Raw genomic sequence first — 13,100 nt, 5'->3', positions numbered from 1 at the left:
GTGCAGAGACGAGCCATGTGTTCAATGCCAACAATCTGCTGATTCTCAACTGTCTCTCTGGCCCCCTCACTCAGAGACACCTTTGCAGTGTTTAGGACTGGGTGGTTTTCATCAACTGAACAATCAACGTCAGGAGGGGGCCAGACATTAAAAAGAGGTTGATATGCTACAGCAAAATTTAGAAATGTCGAGCTCATTGCTGCATGAATGGTTATGATTATTGACAAGACAGAACTTAGCATTAACAAATTAGAGACAAACCACCATGTAGGGCATTTTCTTGGATTTAATAAATGAAAACAACCTACAAAAATGAAACTTCTGTCCAGCTGGAATTAACATTATACTAGTGGACAGCTATATAGCATAACATTACCCCTTTATCAAACATTACCACAGTGGTATAATATCAGAAAGTTTTTTTGTGAAACAATCTCAACTAATAAGCTGTTGGATTGTTAGAAATACTAAACTATCTGTAGGCATACTATCCAAATAAAATGTAACCAATAAATATATGAATATTAAAATAATATCTTTTTTATTTTTTAGGCAGTTTTCAAAGCAAACATCTGGAAAAGTTACCCAAATGGGTTTTTGGACTCAGAAGTCTGAAGATTAGATGATGAGTGTATTCAGCATTTTTGGAAAATACCAAACAGTGCCAGAAATCCAGTAGGGGCGGGGGGTGGTTGGTTGAGTTGTAGATGAGATCTCCATGTCACCCAGATCTCATAAAAATTATTGTGTGACTTTCCTCTGTCTGCAGCAGAGAGGGGGTCCTCAATATAGTAAAAAATATCAGCAAATTAATTTCAGTGTAGCGTAAGTATCAAAGTCTCACAAGAAAATCTACAACACTGTCAAAGAGGTATTGATGAGTGAGAAAAGGAAGGGGTTCAGCAGATTGAAGAAGGTGAGAGGGGACAGAGTCAAGAAGACAGGTGGTTGGGCGGTGGGAGGTAACCAGGGTTACCAGTACCGCATTGTGAGAGGGGTGAAAAGGAAGTTAGAACAGGAGATAAAGAGGGGAACATAGAACAGGTGGTGTCAGCAGTTGGGTGGGGAAAGGAGGAGTGTATGTTGTATCTTTTTTTGTTTAGCAGTTAACAAAGTCACTCAGTAGATGACAGGAGGGGGGGGATCAAGGGCAGAGAAGGAAGATTGAAAATTGGATAAGAAGAAAGGGCTTTAGCTTTTAACATCAACACTGTTGTGTGAAATATATATAACTTCAAGATGTCAACATGTGGCTGAAAACTCCAGAAAAGGTAAGTAACAGAATTTTTTTTTGTTAAATTCCTCTAAAAAAAACTTCAACCCCACATTATCTTTGCTGTTACACAAACAATCAGATTCAGAATCCGCTTTATTTACCAGGTATGTGTACACATACGAGGAATTTGACTCAGAATTGTAGCATTGCTCACAGAGATCACATATATACACACACTATAAACAAAAGCAATATAGACAGAGTGTACATGTCGGAGGTAGATGACATATACAGGTACACATACACATATATGCATATGTGTGGAGCGAAACAAGGTTTATTTGACAGAATACTCAAATGTGCACGGCAGAGTTCAGGGAGGATCCCTGGCCAGGGGGTTGCAGGAGGATATGTGGATTTTCCAGTAATCCATTTGTTTGTCCTGGGTATAGGGCAGGTTCTCCAGATGTCCACAAGGGGATCCACTGTCCAGGGCATGTATGGGAAGGAGTGTAGCAGAGGCAGGAGTCAGAACAGGCAGGGAGATCTGTGGCACAGGAAAACAGGGTTACAGGGCAGATTTACAGGTTTTGTCTAAACTGTCTTGAACATGACTGACTGGAAACATGAGTCTAGAGGCTGGGAGCCGCTATATGAGGCTGAGCTTGATGAGACCGATGGCTGGCAGCTGGCAACCGGCTCCCACACACCTGACTCCACTCCTGCAATGAGGCACACAGGGGAACAGTAAGTAGGAGTGGGAATCTCTAGGCACTTCACGATTTGATTAGATTACGATTACTTCATTAACCTCAGCTCCATGGTCACCTCCTTCATTACTTTAACAACCAGTTATCAGACTCTGAAATATAATTATCAGGATGTACAGTAATGTTATGTGTACAGGCATATACACCAGTTAGTCTAAGCTTGTACCTGATGTTCTCAATCCTTGACATACTTGTCATTAAGTTATGTCATTAACTTAACATTAAGTTAGTAATGACATACAGCTAATTAGCATTACTTTGTTGATAATTTAGCTAACGTTAACATAACAGGCAGAAAACGTGCTGTAGGATACAGGAGAGATGTTAGCTCGTGCTAACGGCCATCACTTTTCCAGCAGTTGGGGAAACAACACACTTTTATTAACGGACACACTATGACCTACACTACACGTTTACTACCAGACTGAAACTTATTGCTAAGTTAATAATTTTTCTCCGCTAACTTTCACCTTCATGTTCTGCTGCTCGCTCTCTCTCATTCACTTGGCCACACACACAGGACACACAGAGAGCTAGCCAAGCGCTGAGTATCACCATGCTGTCAGTGTGCAAGTTAAAATCATCAGTTGTGCATTGATATTGACGATTGCATGAGCTTTTAGTAGTCATTCATTCCGCACCGGTGGTGTGCCGAATACAGATAGTGATGTTACGTCTGACACCAAAGCTCCGATTGCTTGCTTCAATCTCGTTAAGTCCTTTCAACGAACCACTGCTTCAGAGCTTGTATCATTTAATGTCGCTAGTGACGTTAAAATGACGTCTGAAGCAAACACACTGGTTCACTCAGGTAGTGAAACCAAGCGGAAAGATTCCGGTCTGAGATGAGAATCCAACGCGGAAGTCCCTTTAACCTGCATTCTATCAAACGGCCAACGACTCTTCTAGTTGCAAAAAGAAGTCCGGTTCCATTAGAAAAACTTCTCAGCTGAATAATTACCTCAGTAAACACTTTCCTAATGAGTTTATGGTCTCAATCGCTAGTTTTATGTCTTCTTCAATACAACATGATGTTAATTTAGTAAATTATGGTCCCATCCATCCATCGTCAACCGCTTATCCTGCGTACAGGGTCGCAAGGGGGCTGACATCGGGTGCAAGGCGGGGTACACCCTGGACAGGTCACCAGTCCATCGCAGGGCCACACATAGACGAACAACCCGGAGAGAACCCACGCAGACACGGGGAGAACATGCAAACTCCACACAGAAAGGCCAGGGCAACCGGGGTTTGAACCCACGACCTTCTTGCCACCGCACCACTGTGCCACCCTAAATTATGGTCCCATTTAGAGGAAAATAGACCATAAAGCAGAGTATGCTTAAGGACGGTATTATCTGTGATTGACAAGTCGTTACCCAGGCGACCTGTCAGTCAGGCTAGAGTGACTCGTACCCTCTGCACTGTGTAAATTTAACCAGCGCCGCTGAAAAAGCATATTGGGAGTTGGCTGTTCACTTTCTCTGGTGAGTACATTTAGTTTTAAGACTGTTGTTCGCTAGACAAAATTATCAGCCCTGTTAAAGTGACAGTTAACGTGAATTACAGACGCACCTAGCTAAGCAAGCTAGCTAGCTCCGCACACAACCGTCAGCTCTAACGTCTCGTCCAAATATGGTCACGTCCGGAGCCGCTGGTTGCAAAAACTCAACATGGCAGTCCACAAATCAACGGGTGACAATATTCTCATAAAACTGAAGCCAGATCGTTGGTGATAATATTCAGTGTTTGGATTGTCATTGTTGTGTGTGAGAGAATATTCTTCAAAGCTGTTTTTTTTTAAGTTGTTGGTAGTTGTTTTTTTAAGAAATCGCCTGTCACCAAAGACTGAGATACTTAACTACATTCACTATGGAATACTTTTATACCTGCTAATTTATTACTGCTGCTAATTGCTTTGTCTCACCTATTTCTCCTATGAATTTTTAGGCCAAAGAGAGGTGGTAGCTACAACATTAAAATTAAGGCTGCAATCGCAATTTTGTGCATCTCCTGCTGTAAAAGAGCAACCAATGAGTTCAATAAAATTTTCTTTTGGGTTTTGCATTAACATATTTGCAGAATCGCATTTTGTGGTTGTCGCATTACCCTACATCTTCACCAGCAGATGGTGGTATGCATTTCTGAATGAAGCTTCATGTGAACCATATTCAACATTTTTTTTTTCAACACAATTGTATTGGAAAGCAATAGTTCTTCGGAACGCTTCATTTGGCCATCACTAAATACAGGGGGAACACTGGTCTCTGGACGCTTGGATTACATTTTAGTCCATAAAACGAAGAGATCACTATAATGCACAAAATTTATTTTATTCACCACCCTGGGGCTTTAGTATAGCCTGAAGTCATGGAATAGAAATTGCTAACTGCATCATTTATAGTGACACCAAGTAGCACGCCCTTAAAGCATCCAGTGCTGGGAAGCGTGCACTTCCAGAAACACACTTGTGCTGTTTTTGAATGTGTTTGAAAGTAGATTGCAATTTGCTTGTTATAATTGATTTTCTAATATGCTGCTACTGTGTGAATCTATCGCTTTACTGCCAGTTCGTCAGGTACAATACAGGTTATAGAACTGAATATCAAATTTACAAATTATCATTAGACCAATGCAATGTCAGTATTGTATTCTGGTTGTTGATTGGTTAGAGAGGACGTCCTTCATTTACATGTTTTGGCCAATAACAGATTAGCATGAAAAAAGGAAGTTCATTAAAGCGATAAGAGATCCCGCCCAGCAGGAGACCCCAGCCATTCTACCACCACCACTTCACACAGACTGCCCTTTCCCCTATTACTCTTTTAAATTTTGATCTCCCTCTAAAAAACACAGGAGGAGCAACCTCCTCTGCTTCTACGGACAGCCTCCTCTGGTATTCACATGAAACGAAAAGTGATCCATAAAAACGAATATGACAACCCATTTGAGAACTACACATCGAGTAATCATCAGGACCTACTATTTGAAATAATGAAAATACAATCACAGGTACTTAAACACGTTGTACAGCATGAAAGAGACCTGTGAGTCCAGGTGTAACAGTTACCACGGCCTGTCGTGAGCTATTGCTTAATAATGACCAGCTCGCCGTATACCTGAACATAATCCCAGGGTATGCAAGTTAAGGTCAAATATAAAAAGTTCCATTGTTAGTGTATAATGAACATTTCTTCCCAAAGAAGAAGTTTGGAGTCAAAGATGTGATGAATCAATCCTTTTATGTTGCCACGGAGATTCAACAAGATACTCTCCCAACATGCAGCCTCTCTTGGCCCTAAATACTCTCCAGTGACAAAGACATGGTGACTTCATGCAAATGTTGATTCTATCCCAGCATCTAACCAGGTCCTGAGATCACAGTCATGTTAATGTTACACAGTGGTGTTTCCGTTTGACATTCGAATATACATTCCTGATCACATCCTGAGCCCACAGTCATGTTAATGTGTGAATGAGTGAAGAACATCTTCAATGCCCCCCTATTCTCACACATCTGTCTGCGTAAAAGGTACCATCTGTCTGTCTGCTGAATGACCCTTTGGTAATTAAAACAATGTTGTTTGTCTTGCAGGTGAATTTTAAACAGAAAAACTTATTTCTAAAGTTAAATACAATGAGTCCTAATAATCTAAGTTAAACAATTGAAACTACTTCATCTGCAGCCTATTGAAATAAGTGTATTTTTGCTTACACTGCATTCCAGTACATTCATTATTTTGTGAAATATGGGCCATTATTCAGTTTTAGAAATGTTATGTTAACATAATGTAATGTTATGTTTTGTTATTTTATTGAGCATATTTATAGTTACTACCCATTCTGATTTATAATGCTGTTTACCTTTCTCATGAGAATAAAGACAGACCATACAGAGAAACGAGGTAAATGTGCTTTGTACATTAAGTTATACCATCACTAAACAGATGCAGAGATCATGCGGATGACTTCTACATTATCTTTACTAAAACAACATAACACAGTTAAAACAAGGTTTGAAAAGTCTTCACACATGGCTCCTCAAAAGAGGCAAAGACTTTAAAATTCCTGTTGTCAACTGCCTGCCCCTTTTTTATACGGTCTATGGCCTCCATGGAGCTAGTCGAAGGGCCATGCACAACGTAGGCGGGGTCAAAAGTATGACACCGCTCACGTTAAGCACCGCCCTGAACTGGACACTACAGTCAGGGGCTTCTCGGAAAATTCTGACAATCCAGACAGCTGTAGGAATGAAATAAGTCCAGAAGATGGCAGTAATGCAACCTCAAGGGTGCAAGCTGCCGTCAAGCCTCAAAGATGAAGAAGAAGATTTGAAAACTACCTTTCCAAGCATTCCTTGCAGGCTCCAATTTGATAACCAGCCAATCCGCGCCATGACAGTCCGGCACGTGACATAGAGTAAGTTCCTGCTGTGGCTTCAGGGAAACAGATCGACATCCAGCCACAGGAGAATCGCACTTTGCGGGTAAGTTAAGGCATTTGGCCGCTATGAGGCCAGCTGAGTCTATATTTAGTGTTTGTCGGAGGGGTTTTCCGGACGTTTCTGTGCATTATTGGCGAAAAGTAGCCTGAAATTGGAGTGGAAAGAGCTGTCGTACCGTCTAGGCCTCCGCTATTTCCTGGTGCAACTCCACAGTTGTGCCTACTGGAATGACCAAGTTGGAAAAGTTCAGTTTAGGGGGTTTTGGAGGAGCTTTGTTTTTCTGTGTGCTCAAATTGTGGCATGAACACAGCATTGTATTCTACAGTGGAAAAGACTGAAAGCCACCCCTTGGCTGTGTACTCGTAGGCTACCTTTTGAGCTGGGTATCACCGCGAACTGCCTCTTAGCTGTCAGGTTTGTTAGTCTGTGGAAAATGCTAGCTAACCGACCCACCGCGAATTCCACTGTGCCTCCTAACAGCGTCTACTGAAAGTGAACTTCAGCTCTCCTCCGGTTATTTCTTTGTGCTCACAGATAAAATCAGGTATTAACAGATGTAAGTTAGTTTGTCTTGGCAAAGTTAAATTGTTTCTTCTCTTTTTAGATTATCAGAAGTCGTCCAGCTAACGTTACATATGTTCAGGTCAGCACGTCAAAAGCAGCTTCAGTGCTGAAGTCGGTCTAACTTAACATGTCCAGTATGGGAATAACCTAACAGCCAATGCGTTACAATGTGAAATATGCCTGTAAATACAAAAGAGCAGACACAGTAACTTAAGCCTATAAAGGTGTATCTGTTATTATACCTAGCAGCCTAGAGGTGTGAAGCTACGGAGACATAGCTGAAGCTGAACCAGCTTCTGTGTAGGGGAGCCAGATCAATATGTCAGCAGAGCCAATAGTAGTGACTGCTTTTAGTTTGCCTTGTACTTATCAGTATGGTTCTACTGTAGCCTGTATCTAGTTTGATCAGTTAGCAGATTTAGCCATTTGATTATTTGTTTTACTATAGTTTCTGTCAACTAATTTTAGGCTTGTATGTCTAAGCATTCTGAGACTACATCTGACATCTGTAACCGTCTCTGTTGTGTAGTTGCTATGGTAACAGGTGGTGTTCTCCAGCTGTGTGAGGTTAGTAGTAAGGTGCTGTACAGTTGTCATTCTCCCCTGTGCTCACTTAGTACAACCACATGCACACACAGACAAATCTTCTGAAACAACCTTACTGCCCCACTGCTTCCCCCACCCCCTCTAACCATGTGTGGTTTTAAGTGGTTAAAGCCTAGTTCACACTACACAATTTTGAGCCCGATTTGCCGGTCGGTGACCGTTGGGCGAGTTTTGTGTCTCACAATGTGGTCTTTCTGTGCTGTGTATACAAACACATACCACTTTTATTCTTTGTAGAATGATGTAGTTTGCAATCAATAACGATTTTAAAGTAATGGGTCGCCAAAGCCTGTGTGTGGGGAAACACTGTATATTGTTATTGGATATTTAAATCGGTCCAATATCAGTGTCAGCCCTACAACAGGCACTAATGTACACTACGCAGCTCAATTCAGGGCCTGCCAGGAAAACTGCACACTGTGTAATCTGCCCAAAGTGTGGCAAACAAACAATGGATATATTATTAGTAGGGCTGGGTATTTTGTTTTAAATTTTGATACTAGTGCCTATGCCATGCCGAGCTTGGTCTAGATCAGCCAAGATATTATTTTAATCAGAAACCTTCTGAGACACATGTTGTCCGAGCTCTGAATCATTTCAGCATTATCTTTTCATAAAATACCATTTATTATCATCTAAGGTTTTCATCTTGCAGCAATTACTTTGCTTTAGTCAGAAATTTCAAAAGCAGAAGGAGCAAAGCAGGAAAAAAGGGCAGTAAAGCGACTACTCAAGCCTAAAATCTAATATCAGATGCGGTAACCAGAGACTCTATTAAAATAATTCCCTGGAGTATATGAGGCCTGGGGGGGAAGCAGAGTGACAAGTGTTCATGTACCACACAGTTTATCTTAAAACTTCAGTTAACAGTCTGGCTTTTATTTTACAACTCTGATGAGACACCTCAGTCTCGAAATGATCTTTGCTGGTGTCAGATGACATTTGTTACAGACTGAGGTTGCCTGAGCAGTTCAACTGCTGGAAGATGGTGAAGGGTTTTGGGTGGTTGCTTGATGATCGTAGTCAAGCCAACTATGGAGACATTACCACGAGACCGGGCAGTACTGTAGGAGACAAAGTCAATGTGGTTTGCACATGGCAACACCTAGACAAGACTGTTATTTCGTCTAATTGAAATCTCAGGAGACAGCCAGCTGCAGTTAACGTGAGGGGAAAGCAAGTGGTAGCAAGGAGGTAAAGTCCTTCATCTGCTTCGTGTGCTGACATGAAAAGTTTCTCTGTTCATCTTTTCTCTCCATGCCCGTTGAAATGTGGTAACGGTTGAGTTCTGTGGGCCGTATGTTGTGGGTACAGTGATTATGGTGGCAGTTTTCCAGAGGGTGGGTGTTGTGGCAGTATTGAAATGTAAGATTTTATTACACCAATGGCTAGGTGAAGACGGTAGCTAAAACACTGTAACCTTGTCCAGTCACTCTTTCAAATGTGGTTACTGAGGTGATTCATTTGATAATGTTTCTGCGCCGCTGGATGTGCCACACACCTTTTGGTTTAATTGTACTGCCTCGTGTGCTCCATGTTGAAGTGGTAGAACATCGTATTTTCCACCGATTTCCAGCGATGACTGTCGCAAGACACAGTTTTGCAGAGTACCGTCCACATGACATAAAACGCACCCCTATTTTAGTAAGAAGTTCTTCTCCCTCATCTTGGGTTGGTTGGTGTGCCTCCTGCTCTGTATCTACAAGTTTCCTCCCCTCCTCCATGCTTTCTTGTCACATGAGAAGCAGTCCTGCTGTCAAAATCATGTCCGCTGCTCCGCGCTGCGGTAAGCTCGCACACTCGCACACTTTGGCATCCGCCTCGAGACAACCACTTTTCTTTTGAGGTAACTACGGTAACGTAAACGGTCTGTTTCTCTCAGTCGTTTCTGAGAAGGCTATTAAGCCAGCCATGCCTAAATTTATTGTGCACACCTATTAAAGCCTTTTTGGTAAATCCACTGACTCACCAGAGTGAGCTGACAGGCAGGTTAGCGACTTTATTTACGTCATTTTCTCTATTTATAAAGACAAGTGTTGCTGTATGAGAGTCTGACCTGAAGAGAGGCTTCATGTTATGTCTTCATGTTATGCGATATGAGAACCACATACAACATAATTTATGAAATTGGGTCGGACTTGTTGAATTTAGTTTTCAAAATAAGGTGTCTATACATTGCTGGAAAAACATTAAATAAATTGGTTGACTTTTGTTACTGTTTCATCACATTTATAGCTATACGATGGGTTTATGCTTAAACCCCCCAAGAGGGCCCAAAGCCCACCCACCATAGTCTTAGAATTCTGTGGGAAACACTGAGGTAGGCCTGTCTTTCAAACAGGGTGGTGGATCTCAGCTCTCCGGTGATCTGTTGACAGGGTGTGGACGCATAGTGCCGAACAGAGCAATAGATTGTATAGACGGGTTTCTGTGGAATGTCATCAGAGATGCACGTGCATCAGTGTTTGTATACAAGAAACCTGTGTAACCCGTAGCCGAGCAGGTTGTGATGGAACCTTTTGGCATAAGTACCATGGCATGGCCAGTTTTTATCCAGCTGGACAGTTTTGGGATTCTGCTGATTTCCATGTGATGTACTGGTGACAAGCAGTTGTACACAGGTAATGCAAAAGTGAGTAGCAGCAATGGCTATAGCTAATAGTCAGGCCCTATGTGACTCTGTACTTGTCTGGAGAAGACTCCTTTTTTTTTCTTTTTTTTTTTTCCAGCCAGCTGAAATGTCTGTTGGCAGGCTGTTTTTAGATGTTTTAATCCAGTCCTTTGAACTGAATCTGGCCTGAAGTGGGTCACCCGTGCAGCCTAATGTACCATATACCCCAGTTAGAAGTGAGCCAGCTTCATTGTACAGGAAAGCCTAAAGTCAGCTGGCTAACTAGACTTGGGCGGAATCTAATTTTGTTCAAACTTTAATACTATACATATTATGGTCCTCTTTAGAGGAAAATGCACCAGAAAGCAGGGGATGCTTTAGGGCTGGGTTACCTTGTGATTGACAAGTCGCTACCATGGCGACCAGTCAATCAGGATAGAGGCGACCTGTATCCGCTGCTCTGTGTAAAGTTTTTTATTAAATGGCTGTCAGCGGGAGAGAGCACGTCATGTTTGAGTCTGTTAGTATGTTTTGTTTTAAAAGTAAATTGTTTTGTTAACCTTTTATTTATTAATACTTTTAAATTTTTAATATTTAATAAACAATTAAACATGTTAACAATATACTATAACTTATAAGTCTTTGGTTTTGTTGTAACACTAATAAATAACTTTTGGAGGGAGAGACAATAAATAGTAAATGTCAAACCCACTAGCCCGGTTGGGCCAGTTGCAAAAAAGTTTAAGGTTGAGCCCTGGAGTGTGTGGCTGAGCGAGAGAGAGAGAGAGAGAGAGAGAGAGAGAGAATACTTCAAACTTCAATATTAGAATAGGTCTAGTGAGTTAATTATTGAAACAAACCAGTGGCATAAGTGGGCTCTTTGGCACTAAAAGTGTTTCACCCGGAGTCAACTTGGTGATATTGATCAGTCTAATGTAAATTGGCAGCAGTTAAAAGCACTTTTGTTATGATTTTGGATATCTTGGAGCTAGATGGATATAAAGATTGCTGCATTTGTGTGGTCAAATGATTGATTTAAAAGCACAAGTAACAAGGACCAGTGTTTCCCACAGAATGACAGCGTGTGTTTGCGAGAGAGGGAGGGGGGCGAGCAAGAGGAGGTGTTGAGCGAATATATGCGCATGTAATCAAATACCATTTTACCTATTTTACGTAGTACAACAACAAAATAAATCGAAAATGAATATGTGGCGCTCAGCGTTGATGATGTGGCGGGCGGCCAAAATAAATCAATGTGTGGGAAACAGTGAGTACCTTAAGAGCACAATTTATTTGTTTGTAAGCACAAATTACTTCTTTTTTCCCTTCATGACACCCCATAACCTGACTCGGGGCCCCACAAATTATGTAATCTGACATAATATTCAAACAGTGTTGTCACCATGTGCTTTGTAAAAGCTAAACTTCTCATGGTAAAAAACTGCAGTTGTCTTTGACTATGTTAATAGAAAATATGCTTTTTAGGTGCCACTGGTATTTTGCTAACGGTATCCATGCCAGTTAGTACTGGAAGTTGCGTCCTGTCTGACATGGTGCATTCTGGTGCTGAAAATGAAAAATGTTCTGGTATCTCTCATTTTCTGCTGATGAATCTGTACTGATATCCTGGTATTACACTGACACTTGCTGCTGGTAGATTTTTGCATGACAGCACTAACGGTCTCTGTGTCTGTCTTTCTCAGCCTGTGGAAGCTCCCCTCCCTGGGCGATGACCTCACCAGTCTCAGTCTACTCCAACTCCAACACCTTGGACACACACATCCCCAGTGTAAGTGGATCTCTGTTTGTACTCACTGGGACTGTGTTCCTGTGATGGAATATTTCAATCTTAAACGAGTGATGCAGAGATGCCAGTTACACTGGCAATTTTTAAATGGTGAGAAGCCACTGAGAGATCAGATCCTGGTCTCTGCACAAGCAACACCTACTGGATGGCTGAAAAATGCAGACCTAAAAAAGAATGATTGGCAAATCATATTCATTTACTGTGGACATTTCCCGGAGTTTTTATCTCCTGTTTATCCCCTTTTCACTTTCAACATATTTAATCCATGATGTTTCAAGTCAAATATGTATGACACTGGTTAATATCACATCATAAAAGAAAATGATGATTGTGATGAATAAATCACACGTTATAACTGCCAAGCACTCAAGAAGTGTTGGCTGCCCCAAAACTTGACTCTCATTCATTGAATGAAGTTGTTCAATGTTAAGAAGTGAGAATATAAGAATATAGTCAGTAATTAGAAATTTATATTTATAGAGCAAGTACAAATGTGTTAGTTGTGTGATTTGGAGCCCCTACTTTACAGCTGCAAACATGCATTTGTTATGATTACATTATTTATGATCAAAAACTAGCAAGTTGACAGCTTTTCTAACACAGCCAAACATCAAGCAATTGTGACAACAGGAGCGCTGTTAAGATCTTGAAATACTAGGAGCTTAGCCCAACCCAGAAATCTTCACCTAAATGATCTCTACTTTATCAACCCAACACAAAACTCACAACAGTCGACTGTCTCATTTGCTGGTGCTGACTTGTTATGCCATGTGCCTAGCTGAACCGTCACCTTGTCTTGTCTTGTTGCACATTCCATTTTACTCTACATTTTAGTTATTAAATGTGAATAATAAACCTTTTTGAACAGCAACCATTCACAAGTGCCTTGCTGAAATAAATTACTGGATGTCACACAAGTTCCCACAGCTAAATCTTTCTAAATCTGATGTCATTGTACTTGGACCCCCAGCTCATAAAAATTCAAATTATGGCAAGCTAGGGTTGGACAACTAATTGAAAAGTAATCGAAACCGAAATTCAGAGCCATTAACTGACGTAATTTTACCATTTAGGTTATTTGT

General features: G+C 41.2%; 1 protein-coding gene across 4 annotated transcripts in view; it reads left to right on the top strand.

The window, feature by feature from the left end:
* The first annotated feature begins 1,118 nt into the window (after positions 1-1,118).
* Positions 1,119-13,100, top strand: part of mtm1 (myotubularin 1) — a 37,430-nt gene continuing 25,448 nt past the window's right edge. For 2 of the 4 annotated variants that reach the window (XM_046064316.1, XM_046064313.1), the window contains exons 1-2: positions 6,321-6,472; positions 11,915-12,000. In XM_046064316.1, coding sequence (XP_045920272.1) covers positions 11,941-12,000 — 60 coding nt within the window. In that variant the 5' untranslated portion in view covers positions 6,321-6,472; positions 11,915-11,940. Of the gene's footprint in view, positions 1,272-3,405; positions 3,474-6,320; positions 6,473-11,914; positions 12,001-13,100 lie in introns of those variants that run through there. The other 2 variants (XM_046064315.1, XM_046064314.1) reach the window with 2 other exon arrangements.

The sequence above is a fragment of the Micropterus dolomieu genome, linkage group LG12, assembly GCF_021292245.1.
Source record: "Micropterus dolomieu isolate WLL.071019.BEF.003 ecotype Adirondacks linkage group LG12, ASM2129224v1, whole genome shotgun sequence".
Lineage (NCBI taxonomy): Eukaryota > Metazoa > Chordata > Actinopteri > Centrarchiformes > Centrarchidae > Micropterus > Micropterus dolomieu.
This window is presented reverse-complemented; position numbering and strand designations above follow the sequence as displayed.